The sequence below is a fragment of the Panthera pardus genome, unplaced genomic scaffold (assembly GCF_024362965.1).
Source record: "Panthera pardus isolate Hobbes unplaced genomic scaffold, ASM2436296v1 HiC_scaffold_21, whole genome shotgun sequence".
Classification (NCBI taxonomy): Eukaryota; Metazoa; Chordata; class Mammalia; order Carnivora; family Felidae; genus Panthera; species Panthera pardus.
This window is the reverse complement of record NW_026526777.1, coordinates 3741037-3756844: the sequence shown is the minus strand read 5'-3', so window position 1 is coordinate 3756844 and position 15808 is coordinate 3741037. Positions and strand designations below refer to the sequence as shown.

Here is a 15808-nt window from a genome sequence, read left to right as displayed (position 1 = left end):
TTAGAATATTTATAATCCTCTTATTTTATGAAAATGTGAGGGATTTGCATGTATAAGAATAATAAACATTTCCTAATTCTCTGTGGGCACTTGATTTTCCAGAAGTTGCCGAAGTGATATTTGTCAGATTTAGTCTATATAAATAACACAGTTCTTAAAAGAACATTTTCAAGATATATACTTAGTTTTGTAATGAGATCTCTGAAAAATCTCAGAATGAGCCAAATATTTTCCATTGGCTCCATCTATGTTTCAAATGCTTCATTTTAATTTGGAATTTCAAATGGTATTTTTTAATAAAGTTGTAAGCTTTACATTGATTCTGCTTATAAGTAATTTTTCAAGTAGTGTTAATTCAGGGGAAATATCCCTGCCTTCCTAGGGAATATTGGCATACAGCATAATCAAGTGTCCTAATTTCATTGTATGAGGAGTTTGTTTGTTTAATTTATTATTTTTGTGTGAGAGAGAGAGCAGAGGAGAAGGGTAGGGGGAGAAAGAGATAGAATCTTAAAGACTCTCTATGCTCAGCACAGAGGCTGGATCGGGGTTTGATCTCAAAAGCCTGGGATAATGACCCAAGTTGAAATCAAGAGTCAGACGCTCAACTGACTGAGCCACTCAGGCACCCCGTGAGGAGTTCATTTTTAAAAGGTTCTACACGATCTCAAAAGAGAACTTATCTTTCAAATTCCTTTGTGTTCTCAATATTTCTCTTTGGCTCATTTTCGATTCAGGTTTCTGAATTGCTGGGGAATAGTACCCAGTACACCTGATGAGATTCCTTGAACTGCTTTTAGAGATCTCTTCATACTTCATGCAATTTCAAGGGACCCAAATTGTGCTAGAATGTCACATTTTGGCTCTCACCTTCTAATTCCTTGATGGTCTTTGTCAGACTATAAACAATCCATGCAGGGAGACTTAGCTAGCTCAGAAACATTCTCTGCTTCTTTTTAATATCTCTGGTGGACTGACATTTAGAAGCGTGATGGAAAGATTTCAAGAACAGGTTTCTCAAGAGAGAACTCCCTGTTCACAGACTGGGCCCTCTTTGTTCTTCCAGAACCCTCTAAAGCTCAGTTTCTGGAATTTCTCTTCCCTCTGTGCTGGCCAGTTTCCACTAGCTTTATCTCTTCTGCTGCTGGGAATAGGTTCCTACCATAGCTTCACCTTGAAATATTTCCCTAAAAACCTCACCCTTTCTCTAACTACACTCAGAATTCCTCTGTGGTCTGATAAAGGAACTGAATACCAAAAACTGGGGATTTTCCAGAAAATGCAGAATACAACTTGACAATAACTGTGTAGACAGGAAAATAACTAAAAGTCTTGATCGTCTAATCTATAGCCAAGCAACATTAGAGAATGTATCCGGTATGTGATTCAAAATGATTTTGGGAATTCGTATAAAAAGTGATTATTAGTAGTCCCCCTAATATCTTACTTTGCTTTAGTTAGCATAGCTTATAAAGATGACCTTATACAATCTTACTTATTTTTATTTGTCTCCTTCATTGGAATATAAGCTCCATGAAAATGGGGTGTTTTCTTCACTATTGAATTCAACAAGCCTACAGTTGTGTTTAGCACATAGTAGATACTAAATGGACATGTTTCATTAACCCAAGAATGATAGGGATAAATCATCTAACTAAAGCATTTCTTCCTTTGAATCTTATTTGAACCAAGAGATCTAACTCTTTATATTTCATCTAGGGAGTGAGCTGTGTCTTTCTACCCAAAACACTTAAGGCTGTTGAGCCCATGGTAAGAAATAACCGAACTTCGACAGTGACGGAGTTTCTCTTCTCTGGATTCCCCCAGTTTGAAGATGGCAGCCTCCTCCTCTTCATTCCTTTGTTCATCATCTACATCTTCATTGTGATTGGAAATCTCATTGTATTTTTTGCAGTCAGGATGGACACCCGTCTCCACAACCCCATGTACAATTTCATCAGCATCTTCTCCTTCCTGGAGATCTGGTACACGACAGCCACCATCCCCAAGATGCTCTTCAACCTCATCTGCGAGAAGAAGACCATCTCCATTACTGGCTGCCTCCTGCAGATGTACTTCTTCCATTCACTGGGAAATTCCGAGGGGCTTTTGTTGACCACCATGGCCATTGACAGGTACATTGCCATCTGCAACCCTCTCCGCTACCCGACAATTATGACCCCCCAGCTGTGTGCTCAGCTCTCTGCAGGCTCCTGCATCTTTGGCTTTCTTGTGTTGCTCCCAGAGATTGTTTGGATTTCCACACTGCCTTTCTGCGGGCCCAACCAAATCCATCAGATATTTTGTGACTTTGAACCTGTACTGCGCTTGGCTTGTACAGACACGTCCATGATCCTGCTTGAGGATGTGATCCATGCTGCGGCCATCATCTTCTCTGTCCTGGTTATCGCTGTCTCTTATGTCAGAATCATCACCGTGACCCTGAGGATCCCGTCTGCCGAAGGCCGCCGGAAGGCCTTCTCTACCTGCGCGTCTCATCTTGGTGTCTTTTTGATGTTCTATGGCAGCGTGTCCCTCATGTACCTGCGCTTCTCCACCACTTTCCCACCAACTTTGGACACAGTCATTGCACTGATGTTTGCCGTTCTTGCTCCCTTTTTCAACCCTATCATCTATAGCTTGAGAAACAAGGACATGAAGATTGCGATTAAGAAGCTTCTCCGCCTTCAGAAGGTGTTTAATGCACCTGCAAGTTGATGTTACCCCATAGGCGCCTCTCACTTTGGATGTTACTCTAAGATACTAAACCACAAAACGAGCACATAGGTCATTCGTTGTCACACTGATAGTTTCTACTTATTCCATTTCTTCCCATGTTTGTTCTATTTATACATGTCTAATGTATCACAGACTACCTGTTCAGACATGCGTAGGTGGATAGATAATAGGGAGGAAATATGACGTTTAAGCCATTAAAATATATGCTGTAAACATTAATTTTATTTCTATTACGTAAGTATTATTCTTATTATTCCATAAACATTAGTAACAACTGCAGATTACAAGATACAGTGGTTAAGAGCATAAGATCTGTAGAAGAGAGGCTCATATTTTACTGGACTACATACAAGCTTTGTGACCTTAAACATGAAGTAGGTCTGAGAGGTGTTGGATACATCTGTTGCCTTGACTGTGGTGCTTATATGTGGTGTTTGCATATGTTCACACTCATCTATTGCACATGTTAAATATTTTCTTTGTATACAAAGTATACCTCAATAAAGTTGTTAAAAATAAAATAGACCATTTCATGCCACGGTAAACCATTAGAAAGGACATTTTTTCCCATTAACATTTTTTCCAGATCTTCTCATGTGATTTTTTTCTTTAGTTTGCGTATAGTTGACCCATAATGCTAATTAGTCCCAGGTGTACAACATAGTGATTCAACACCTCTATACTGTACGTCATGCTCCCCACGACTGTAGTCACCATCTGTCATCATGCAGTGCTATGTTCCCTATGCTGGACCTTTTATTCCAATGGCTTACTATTATTTTGGAATTTCAAGAAAAAATATTATAAGACGTTAGACAAGGAAACTACGTCCCTATGTCACAGGAAGAAATGTTAGACAAAACTCAAGAGAGAAAGAAAGCACATCTTCCCATCCAAAATTTGACACATAATTCCAAAGGGGATTACATGATAAAAGCAACTAGATTTGAAGAAGAAGAAGAAGAAGAAGAAGAAGAAGAAGAAGAAGAAGAAGAAGAAGAAGAAGAAGAAGAAGGGGCGCCTGGGTGGCTCAGTCGGTTGGGCGTCCGACTTCAGCTCAGGTCACGATCTCGCGGTCCATGAGTTCGAGCCCCGCGTCGGGCTCTGGGCTGACAGCTCGGAGCCTGGAGCCTGCTTCGATTCTGTGTCTCCCTCTCTGTCTGTCCCTCCCCCGTTCATGCTCTGTCTCTCTCTGTCTCAAAAATAAATAAACGTTAAAAAAAATTAAATAAAAAGAAGAAGAAGAAGAAGAAGAAGAAGAAGAAGAAGAAGAAGAAGGAGGAGGAGGAAGAGGAGGAGAAGGGGAAGGAGGAGAAGGAGAAGGAGAAGGAAGAGAAGGAGAAGGAGAGGAGGAGGAGGAAGAGGAAAATAACAACAACAACTCTGAGTTTTCAACAGAGCAGTGGATTGAGCACTTGGAATACAGAATAATCCTGTGAAAAGTGGTGAGACACTGACTGTCACTAGAGAGGTCAGCAGGACCCACGTGGATTGTTTAGGGGAAGAGAGATTCACATGCATTTGTGGCATGAGAAAAAAAAAATAACATGGCCCCCTCACTTCACTATTGGCACAAAATCCCAATGACATGTCTGTTGGGAAATGGTCTTATTTTCTATTAACTATTTTTCAAGTTTTTCTTTCAAGTATGTTTCCTTCAAGACTTTCCACACAAGTGTGTTCATGTAAGAAGAGGAGGACCAACACAAAGCGCTCTTTGCAGGGCACCGGGTAGACTTACGAACACCCGGGGCGATAACCACAGTGGTGGGGAAAGTAGTTTGCCATGTCCAGAGATATGAGTTCAATCAGGAAAAAATACTTCATGACGACTCTGATCCCGAAATCTAATGAGACGAGCGTACAATGGGGACCTTTCTGCTAGTTAACCCCGTGAGGGAAAGCGATGTTCTGCGCTGGGGGGCAGGGAGGGAATCCCCAATGGAGCCCGCTTACCCTTCTTGCTATTCCCTGGGATGCCTGTGAAAATAACCGTGAGATGCCTTTTGGAGGGGCCGGAGGAGTGTCAAGGATGCAGAGATCCACACAGACAGGGGAGCCCCTGCAGTCTTGGGTAGAGGTGAGTGCAGGAGGCTAAGGCTTGAGAAAGAATTCACTCACCATGCACAAGAAAGTCATAGGGGTTCCTGGGTGGATCAGTGGGTTAGTGTCTAACTCTTGATTTCCTCTCAGATCATGATCTCATGGTTCGTGTGTCCAAGCCCCGTATCGGGCTCTTTGTTAACAGAGCGGAGCCTTCTTGGGATTCTCTCTCCCTCTCTCTCTCTCTCTAAATAAATAAACAAACATTAAAAAAAAAGCCTGAGGACTCAGAAACTTCAAATGTTGGTAGCACATAAAGGCAAGTATAGCGGGAAAGTTACTGGGCACAGGCATAAATAAAACAGGATACTCCATTATGATGGATCCTTTGAGAGGCCAGTTTTTCCAGACTTGCTTAGGACTCTCATTAAAAGTGAATTGTCGGGAAAAAAAAGTTAGAGGGGGAGGGAGCCAAACCATAAGAGAGTCTTAAAAACTGAGAACAAACTGAGGTTGATGGGGGATGGGAGGGAGGGGAGGGTGGGTGATGGGCATTGAGGAGGGCACCTGTTGGGATGAGCACTGGGTGTTGTATGGAAACCAATCTGACAATAAACTTCATATATATATATGTATACATATGTGTACATACATATATATATGTATATACACATATGTATACATATGTATACATATGTATACATATGTGTATATACATATATATATACATGTGTGTGTGAATTGTCATACTTCCCTTTCCAAACAGTCTCCAATTTTCTTTTCTCACTTGTCCATGGCTGTCTTGTGGGTTTAATTCTAATTGCATCAAGAGTATGGCTTCCAAGTTAATTTATTTGACACCAACCATTTTTTTTTTACAGGCCAATCCTGTTCTAGGTTACTTCCCTGAAGGAAGAGCCCAGTCTAAAGAAGGAAAAACAGGGGCACCTGAGTGGCTCAGTTGGTTAAGAGTCCAACCCTTGGTTTGGGCTCAGGTCATGATCTCAAGGTCATGAGATTGAGCCCTGAGTTGGGCTCGGCGTTGACAGTGTGAACCCTGTTCAGGATTCTCTTTCTCTCTCTCTCTGTCTCTCTGTCTCTCTCTCTGACTCCCTCCCCACTCACTCTTGCTCTCTCTCTCCCAAAATAAACGAATAAACATTTAAAAAAATAAGGAAGGAAAAGCTAGTAGTGGATGATGAAACATGACAAATATAATCCAGAAACCCCAGTGTAACAGTGCCCGATATTCTGGAGTGTTGACTATCTTCCTGACGCTGCTCTAAGCCCTGAAAGTGTGTTTACACATACGGGCAGGGGCAGTGGGTTCGAGCGCGTCCTTAGAGATACAGTGCACGGATTTACATTCTGACTTCAGGCGAGAATCCCTCGGAAAAGGGTTTCACCTGTCTGTGTCTAAGTGTTCTCCTCTGTAAAAAGAGGATGATCTTGCCTCCCTAGAGCATCTGGAGCATTAGGGAAAAAAATACAGCCTGTGCTTGGGGCGGTGCTTGCCACAGTGACTGACTCCATACCCAGCACACTATGCAATGCGGTTCTTGCTATTGTAAAGTGTTTGGCCATTCTCAAAGCCTTCCATGCTAGTATTAATATTTCCTCCCGTCTGCCTTCGGCTCGGGTCATGATCTCACTCACGGTTTCATGGGTCTGAGCCCCCCATCGGGCTCTTCCCTGACAGCGCGGAGCCTGCTTGAGATTCTCCCTTTCTCTCTGCCCCGCCCCTGCTCCCACTCTCTCCGTCTTTCTCAAAAATAAATAATAAAGAAAACACTTAAAAACATTTGGGGACCACTGTTTCTGTGATCGTGCCTCTGAAGGAGCGGGGAGAAAAAGTCAAATACTAGTCAATGTGCACAAGAGTGTGAAATTAGGAAAGAAGAAAACTTGCAAGTTATTTCCTGTTATTCATCCAAGTTACTTAGCTGTTCACCACCCGTTCTTCTCTGCCTCCTTGTGAGCTAGTGTGTGCCCTCTCCTTCATTCGCAGGGAGCTCTGCGGTGCATATGGAGAGGGGAAACCTGTCAGCCGTGACTGAATTCATCTTCACTGGCTTCCCACAGCTCCAAGATGGCGGCCTCCTGTACTTCTTCCCCCTACTTTTCGTCTACACCTTTATTGTCATTGGGAACCTGATGGTCTTCTTTGCTGTCCAGCTGGACACCCATCCTCACAACCCCATGTACAATTTCATCAGCATCTTCCCCTTCCTGGGGATCCGGTACATGACAGCCACCATCCCCAAGATGCTCTCCAACCTCATCTGCGAGAAGAAGACCATCTCCATTACTGGCTGCCTCCTGCAGATGTACTTCTTGCATTCACTGGGAAATCCCGAGGGGATGCTGTCGACCACCATGGCCATCGACAGGTCCGTGGCCATCTGCAACCCTCTCCGCTGCCAGATGATCATGACCCCCCGGCTGTGTGCTCGGTTCTCTGCAGGCTCCTGCATCTTGGGTCTCCTCATCCTGCTTCCTGAGATTGTGATGATTTCCACACCGCTTCTCTGTGGGCCCGACCAAATCTGTCAAATCTTCTGTGACTTGGTCCTCGTGCTGAGCCTGGCCTGTACAGACACGTCCACGACTCTGGTTGGAGATGTGATCCATGCTGTGGCCATCACCGCTACCGTCCTAATCATTGCCCTGTTCTCTATCAGGATGGTCACTGTGGTCCTGAGGATCCCCTCTGCTGAGGCTCGGCAAAAGGCCTTTTCTACCTGTGCAGGCCATCTCGCTGTGTCCCTGATTTTCTTTGGCCACGTGTCCCTCATGTACTCACGATTCAATGCCACCTACCTCCCAGTCCTGGACACCACAACTGCACTGATGTTTACTATCCTTGCCCCCTTCTTCAATCCCGTCATCTATAGTCTGAGAAACAAGGACATGAAGAACGCGATTAGAACACTGTTCACCTTCGGAAAACGTTCGACACGTTTGGAGGTTAATTCTGAGCCACAAATCTCCTCCCCCCGTCTTACTGTTTTCTGTAACAGATTTAAAAAAAAAAATGAAACCACTCTATACATAGTTCTTTATCACACTGAACTTTCTGTCTGTTCTCCTCATTATTTTCCCTGATATCTAGGAAAACACATTTATACTCTAGGTCATAGCTATTAACAATGATGTACATACGGTCAAGAACCTTATTATGGGGTTGATTTGCTTGCTTTCTTCTGAACGGTTGTAATTAAAGGAAAGCTCGCTCATCACTCCAGAAGCTGGCCGTGTGCTTCAGGCAATAGATCTTGGGAAAGTTCTCTATTTCATTATGGATAATGGATTACCTGATTAGGTTTGTTGGGAGTAGATATCTTTTTTTTTTTTAAGTTTTTGAAATTAATTTATGTATTTTGAGAGAGAAAGAGAGCACAAGCAGGGGGGAGGCACAGAGAGAGAGAGAGACTGTATCCCAAGCACTCCCTGCACTGTTAGCACGGAGCTTGATATGGAGCTCAAACTCAAAGCTCAGGTCATGGCGAGATCATGACCTGAGCCAAAACCAAGAGTCAGATGCTTAACTGAGTGAACCATCCAGGAGCGCCGGGAAGCAGATATCTTAAAATAATGATAATAATAATAATAATAATACTTAAGGAAGTCAAGCATACTTTCCTTTTTAGTTGTGTAATTAGTTTTTCATTAGAATAATAAGCGTATACATTTAGTAAGACTAAATGATTCCTGTTGCCAGACATGTTCATAAGAAACCTACCGTGTAGGATACTGTTGACACATATACACTTCAGTACACACAGATACACACAGAGAGGAACGTTAGTTATTGCTGGTCTTCCCGGGGCTAAGCATCTTCATTTTCTTCAACACAAAAGTCTACTTTGCATGTATGGAATGGCCGCTTCAAATAACATGATTCCTTTGACTTTCTAACCGAACAGCTCTAAAGAAACTTTCCTCTCCTTGCCATATCCAGTGCTGTTGCCTGAAGTTTCTATCATAATTCATGCACAGCTCTTATAATTATCTTCACAAAACACACGTACAATAATTTTGGTATAAAAATAGCAATTTTATCCTGTGTACTGAAATTTCCTTCCCCGACAGTCCAATAAAACAGCCCAAACCACGTGGATATTAATTTCTTTAGAGACCCAAAAGGCGCACAAAACACGAAGCAACCCCACCTAGCTTACATCACAAGCATCCTTCCAGAGGGGGGGGAAGAAAAAAACCTCTGTAAGTCCTGAAAAACAAAGAAAGGTGAAGTCAATAGACAAAATGTAAATAATCTCTTAAAGTCATAGTATATACGACACAAAATTTAAGGGAATTCAGTACAGGCAAGAGAAGGCCCTATCTGGGAAATATTTTGCAGGAATCTTTTTTGATAAAAGTGTTGGAAATTCCAGGGGCGCCTGGGTGGCTCAGTTGGCTAAGCGTCCAGCTTCAGCTCAGGTCACGATCTCGTGGTTTGTGAGTTCAAGCCCCGCGTCAGGCTCTGTGCTGACAGCTCAGGAACCTGGAGCCTGCTTCGGAATCTGTGTCTCCCTCTCTCTCTGCCCCTCCCCTGCTCACGTTCTGTCTCTCTCTGTCTCTCAAAAAATAAACATTAAAAAAATTTTTTTCAAGTGTTGAAAATTCCAAACAGAAGTTGGATTTTGATAGATAATGCATTGGGATGGGGGCTCATGAATGAGTATCTGGCATATTTCTGTTTATCAAGTGGGGACTTTACCTCTTCAACTCCTGGGTTTCCTTTGGTGGATGGCACATGAAGTGAAGTTGGGACATCTTTGCCTCAAAAGTCTGAGTTTAGGATTCCACAACCAACAGAGAAGAGGCACATTAGTGGCCGTGTGTCATCCACTTGGTTCGAGTCCCATCGAGGAAACCATTTAAATTAAAGGGCCGCTGACAAAAGCAGCTGGAAATGGAGAGGAGGCCTGGGATGCAGTCACATACAAACTTCAGTCCTACTCGGCCTCCGAAGCCAAACCCCGTGATTTTGAACTTGGGCCACGCTAATCGTAAATAACGGATGCAAACAAAAGCAGATAAGGAAACAAGAAATTATCCAACAACACCTGTTCTCGACTTAGGATCGCACTTCACGGCTTCACTGTAGCCTCGCCAGAAAATTTGCATTCCTGTTCCGTGGGCAGCCAGAATTCAAACGGTCACATTCGCATTCCTGAGTTTGCAGGAACAGGCATTGGAAAGACAAATGCACCACGAGGGCAGGAGGACCCACAGAAGTGGAGGACGTGTGACGCATCCCAGCGGCACTCCCACATACAAAAGCTTGCTATTGTCAATTAAGTATCGGATAACTTTCCATCCTGAAGGAAAATAAATATAAAGGTTTAAAAATGCCTCTGCCAATCTAAAAGTGAACTTATTCCTCTAAGTGTCACAAAGGGCTTCATATACCCAACTGTTTATATTTTTCATGTGGTACATTTGAAAAAGAGCAGGGAGAAGAATTTTATTTATTTATTTATTTATTTATTTATTTATTTATTTATTCAGAAAGCAACAAATCAGAGAATCAGAGAATAAAGAGACTGTGCAAGTGTGTTTCTGCACGTTGCTACCATCGGTGCCCGTTTGCCAACTGGACGTTCACTTGGGTTGCAGTGGGGCAACTCTTGACAATTCAAGTCCACGGTGAAGGCTGGTCTGTTAGGTTAAAAAGGGGGCACTATGGTCATTCAACTATTTCCATTTCCAGATTTCCTAACACCTGGATAAGGGCAAATACAGACAAATTAAACATTTCTTTTCTCTTTATTTAAAAGTTTTATTTATTTATTCTGAGAGAGAGAGAGAGACAGAGAGAGAGAGAGACGGAGAGCATAAGAGGAGATAGGGAGAGAGAGAGAGAATCCCAAGCAGGCTCTGTGCTATCAGCACAGAGACCAACGCGGGGCTCAAACTCACAAACTGTGAGATCATGACCTGAGCTGAAACCGAGAGTAAGACTCTTAACCAATTCAGCCACCCAGGCATCCCAACATTTCTTTTTCTTAAAGTAAAGTGAGTCACTTTCCATTCTTGTTAATTTATGCATTTTCTCATAGAAATAATTTTATTTCTAGAAACAGATGAACCACAGATTATATCTGTAAAGCAAACTTGCCAAATGTTGCTGATACTAAAAATCAGGTTAGTTTTCATGGGCGTGGGGGGGGGATAGACAATCTAGATAAAATTTCATATTCAAGGGAGCATATAAATATTTCTTAGCGATAAGGTTTTGGTATTACACTCGAGAGAAACATGAAGGGAAAAAAATCTTCCCTGATAATTTTCAGTGGTTAAAAATAAACATATCTTACACAGTCGTCGTTAATATGAATTTATTTTTATAAAGTATTCTAAATCACCAAATTCCATGATTAGAGATGAGAAGTCCTTCTTCCTAACATTGTGTATTCTTGAGCCAGGCTCCGTAACCACATTCACACGAAAGACGTGACCCCATCGCTTTGCTACCATATCAGGAAACTTCTAAGATATTTTCCGTAAGAATGGTGAATAGAAAACGAATTAATATATGTGTCGTTGCATTTGGCGATGTTTGCAACACACTGTGAACGAAGTGGTATACAAGACCAATCTTTCATATATTTGTGGGGAAAAATAGAAAATTTAAGGAATTCATCAGACTCCATAGGAATAATTTGAAGGAGAGCCCCGTATATGTTGCTGGAAGGAAAAAGGTGGGGGGGTTTCCATCGTCTTCTTTAGTACTGGCTCACTTTTCCAAATGACATGTTTTCCCAGAAATTGTTTTCTTTTTTCTTCACTACTTTATCCATGATACTTAACATGCCAGTGAATCACCTTCAATGCTGTTCCTTTTTTAATTTTTTAAAAATGTTTTTATTTATTTTTGAGAGGGAGAGAGATGGAGCATGAGCAGGGAGGAGCAGAGAGAGAGGAAGACACAGAATCCAAAGCAGGCTCCAGGCTCTGAGCTGTCAGCACAGAGCCCGATGTGGGGCTCGAACTCGTGACCCACAAGATCATGACGTGAGCCAAATTTGGATGCTTAACTGACTGAGCCACCGAGGCACTCTAACACTGTTCTATTTCTTGTGTGTTTTGTGAGGGTAGAGTCCTATCAAAGCTGTTCTTTGTATGGAACCCTCTCAATTCCATACCGAGATGGGAAGTGACTGGTTAAATCGTAACCAGTAACAAGAAAATGGTGGTAACAATGGTCACCAGGATCTGTGAGTCTTCCTTGGGACACTGATTCTCCTCTGACCTGAAGATCTAATGAGAAGACAGGGCAGGGGTGTCTGATAATTGACCCCATGAGGGAATAGATTGCTTTCTACTTATTACCGAGGGATAAAACCTCAGTGGAGTTCATTTTCCCTTTGGTGTCTTTTGTAGGATGGCTATAACAACACTTCCAGAGACAGTGAAAGAACATTCGGCAATGCAGAGACCCAGGGAAAAGGAAGAGCCCTCTGGTATTTTGCAGAGGTGAGTTTAGGGTCACTGAGGGCTGGGGAGAAATTATCCATTTTCTTTGCTAAGGATGAAACACATTCTAAAGACTCAGTGAAGATCTGGGGAGGCTTGAATTTGGGCATTGGACTAGGGCTTCTGAGGAAGTTCCATCTTTGGAATTCTGGGCTCTGCATATTTTCAATCAGAAATTATATCCAGTTATTCAGACCATGTGATGGTCCAAGACATGAATGCTCATCCTCTCTTCTCTACCTGCCTTGCTTCTGGATTTTTCTGGCTTTAATGATGTTTGCAAGTCAGATCCAAACCTAGTCATTACAAAAGAAGCTACTTTCAAGTGCTTAATATATACTAGGGGTCGTGAAAGACAAAGGCTCATCCTGCCCAAATGGAAGCTCACAGTCTAGTGAAGTTAAGCAGAGAACAAGAATTGCAGTGAAACTTAATCAAGTTAATGGTAGAGGCCCTGCCGAAGACACAGAGATGAGAATAAACCCAGAGGTGTATGTGTACATGTGTGTGTGTGCGTATGTGAATGTGGGGAAGGACATGAGCGCACTTCTGACAGGAGGCAGAGGCTGAGCTGAAACCCAAAGGGAGCCAGAAGCATCCTGGTGAAGAAAAGCGAGTCTGAATGCCTTCCCAAAAGAGTGTTGGCCTTCACAAGGCAATGATCTCGGGGAATTGGAGGTAGACCCTGAAATCTGCCATCGTGCAGGAGGAGGGAGTGGCGGGTGGGGATATGCTGGGTGTGCGGATCTGAAGTCTGGAAACACACCTGTGCTGGAGACAGAGGCTTGATGCCTATGTATTGTTCATCCACAGACAGTGAGGAAAGACAGGACTTCAGGGGCCACAGCAGAAACATGCCATACACAGCCATGTACCGAGTGGGTAAAGAAGATGGGTCCATAACACATAGAAGGAAACAATGATATAGCGAACACACGAGAAGAAGCCTCCATATAGGAACAGGGCAAACCTGGAGTGGGGTTGCATGAGAGCCAAGGGAGGAAAATCTTCAAGTAGCGGTAATCAGGAGTTTCTGGCGCAAAAGGGTAGTCATAATATAATAACTGAAACATTTATGTTGCTTTGCGGTTATCATGTCACTGACACATAGGACAAAATGTCTTCTGTAAGTGGCAGTAAAGAAAGAATTCACACAGCAAATGGTGGAGGAGTGAACAAGATCTGAATGAGATACTGTTAATATTACTGTTTCAGAAAGCCGATCTCGGAAAGAAATGAGAACAGATATTGATCATGAATGTCAGGGGCGTTGATACATTAACTCATGTAATACAACTCCGATTGGACAAATAGGTTTTCACCTACAGAAGAAGATGCTGAATCTCAGAGAGATTGTGGGACTTGCCCATTATCACCCAACTAATAAGCAGCAGGATGAGAATTCAGGCTCAGTATGTTCGATATGTTCGATTTGAACCCTGGCTGTACTAATCATTAGCTATACTGTCTCCCAAATAAAGATTCCAGATACAGGCAAGCCACTGGTCATTTTGAACTGAGGAAGTGTCAAAACACACGCAAAAAAAAACGCCACGTAACCAAAATACTGTTTATGTTTACACTGCGTCGATTTCCTTCTCTGTTACTTGGGTGTAACCTCTCCCTTATTCACAGGAAGCTCTTCTGGGGATAATGGAGAGTGAAAATCTATCAGCCGTGACTGAATTCATCTTCACTGGCTTCCCGCAGCTCCAAGATGGCGGCCTCCTGTACTTCTTCCCCCTACTTTTCGTCTACACCTTTATTGTCGTCGGGAACCTGATGGTCTTCTTTGCTGTCCGGCTGGACACCCGTCTCCACAACCCCATGTACAATTTCATCAGTATCTTCTCATTTCTGGAGATCTGGTACACCACGGCCACCATCCCCAAGATGCTCTCCAATCTGATCAGCAGCCAAAAGACCATCTCCTTTACTGGCTGCCTCTTGCAGATGTACTTCTTCCATTCACTCGGAAACACTGAAGGAGCCTTGCTGACCATCATGGCCATCGACAGGTACGTTGCCATCTGCAACCCTCTTCACTACCTGACCATCATGACCCCCCGACTATGCGCTCAGCTTTCTGCAGGCTCTTGTGTCTTTGGTTTCCTCATCCTTCTACCTGAGGTTGTGTGGATTTCTACCCTACCTTTCTGTGGCCCCAACCAAATCCATCAGATCTTCTGTGATTTCGGTCCATTATTAAATTTAGCCTGTACGGATGCCTCTGTGATCCTAGTGCAAGACGTGATTCATGCTTCGGCCATTCTGATAACGAGTCTGATTATTTCCCTTTCGTACATCAGAATTGTGGTTGTTATCCTGGGCATCCCTTCAGCGGAGGGTCGTAAAAAGGCCTTCTCCACCTGCGTCGCCCACATTGCCGTCTTCCTGATGTTTTTTGGCAGCGTGGCCCTCATGTACCTCAGATTCTCTGCCATGTATACGCCGTTCTGGGACACAGCCATTGCTCTAACATTCTCTGTCCTTTCTCCCCTTTTCAATCCCATGATATACAGCCTGAGAAATAATGATATGAAAGATGCTATTAAGAAGCTCCTTTGCCCTCAAAATGTGTTTCATGTACGTGGTAGGTAACTTAGGAAGCAGCCTTCTATACGGATGGAACTTCTTCGCAAAATACCGACCCCACAGACACGAGAACTGAAAAGAATTATGCAATTAGCCCGAATTTCTTCTCCATGAGTTGGTGAGAAGACTGACAGAGAAAGTCCTATGAGGACTTACAGAGACGGCAAAAACACCGTTTTCTTTTCTGTATCTCTCATTTTGTGCATTTGATTTTAATTTGCTCTTTTACTTCAAGGCGGTTAATTGTATAAATATTAATAATACTCATAGGTATTACCTTTCTTTGGTATCGAATCTCTTTACAAAGCTCCCAGTGACCTGATGGAGCCCATGGAGCCCACTCCCCATGACACTGAGGTGACGGGTCCAAGTTCTTTCTGGAAGCTACTGGACATTAAGCAGAAGCAAGAGCTTCTGGCACCCAGACCACAGACTGGATCCCCCATCTTTTCTTCCTTTCCAGTCATTCTTGCCGGTATTTTTAAGATCTACATACTGGGGTGCTCTGTATGTGACGCTGTCGTGAACAGGGGCGTCACGGATGATGTGCAGTTATGTTAACCCTGCAACTGTGAAAAGCAACTGAGTAGATCAGACCCCTCCCCGTGGGAACTTAGCATCTCACGTAGGATCAGTGTGAGAAAATGTTGACATAATAAATGCATATGTTTACATCTATAGGCAATGAAATTTATTGATGATTTACTCCACCCCTCTAAGAAATTGTCTCTTTTCCGATATCAGTGCTAAAATATATATTTCGTGTAGCAGTTTTCCTCTAATACCTATGTGACTTGGTAATAAAAAATGTTTAATTCAAAATTATATACTAAAACTTATTCATGTTTCTACAAAGTACTTAGGGCCATCAGTTTAATTATGGCAAAAATTGGATTGGATATGCAAATTAGTTCTCTCTTTTGAACCTTTATATTGTTTCCTGGCT

The 15808-nt window shown here is 42.8% G+C and overlaps 3 protein-coding genes across 3 annotated transcripts; all 3 read left to right on the top strand.

Moving 5' to 3' along the window:
* The first annotated feature begins 1767 nt into the window (after positions 1 to 1767).
* LOC109257196 (olfactory receptor 6K3-like) lies at positions 1768 to 2718 on the top strand. Its single transcript, XM_019433158.2, has one exon. It carries the CDS (start codon positions 1768 to 1770, stop codon positions 2716 to 2718), a length of 951 nt encoding a protein of 316 aa, XP_019288703.2.
* A 4044-nt stretch (positions 2719 to 6762) lies between these two features.
* Positions 6763 to 10521, top strand: LOC109257195 (olfactory receptor 6K3-like). Its single transcript, XM_053909516.1, has 2 exons — positions 6763 to 7741; positions 10502 to 10521. Exons 1-2 carry the CDS (start codon positions 6808 to 6810, stop codon positions 10519 to 10521), a joined length of 954 nt encoding a protein of 317 aa, XP_053765491.1. The 5' UTR covers positions 6763 to 6807.
* Positions 10522 to 13920: 3399 nt separating this feature from the next.
* Positions 13921 to 14868, top strand: LOC109257193 (olfactory receptor 6K3-like). Its single transcript, XM_019433156.2, has one exon. It carries the CDS (start codon positions 13921 to 13923, stop codon positions 14866 to 14868), a length of 948 nt encoding a protein of 315 aa, XP_019288701.2.
* The last annotated feature ends 940 nt before the right edge of the window (positions 14869 to 15808 follow it).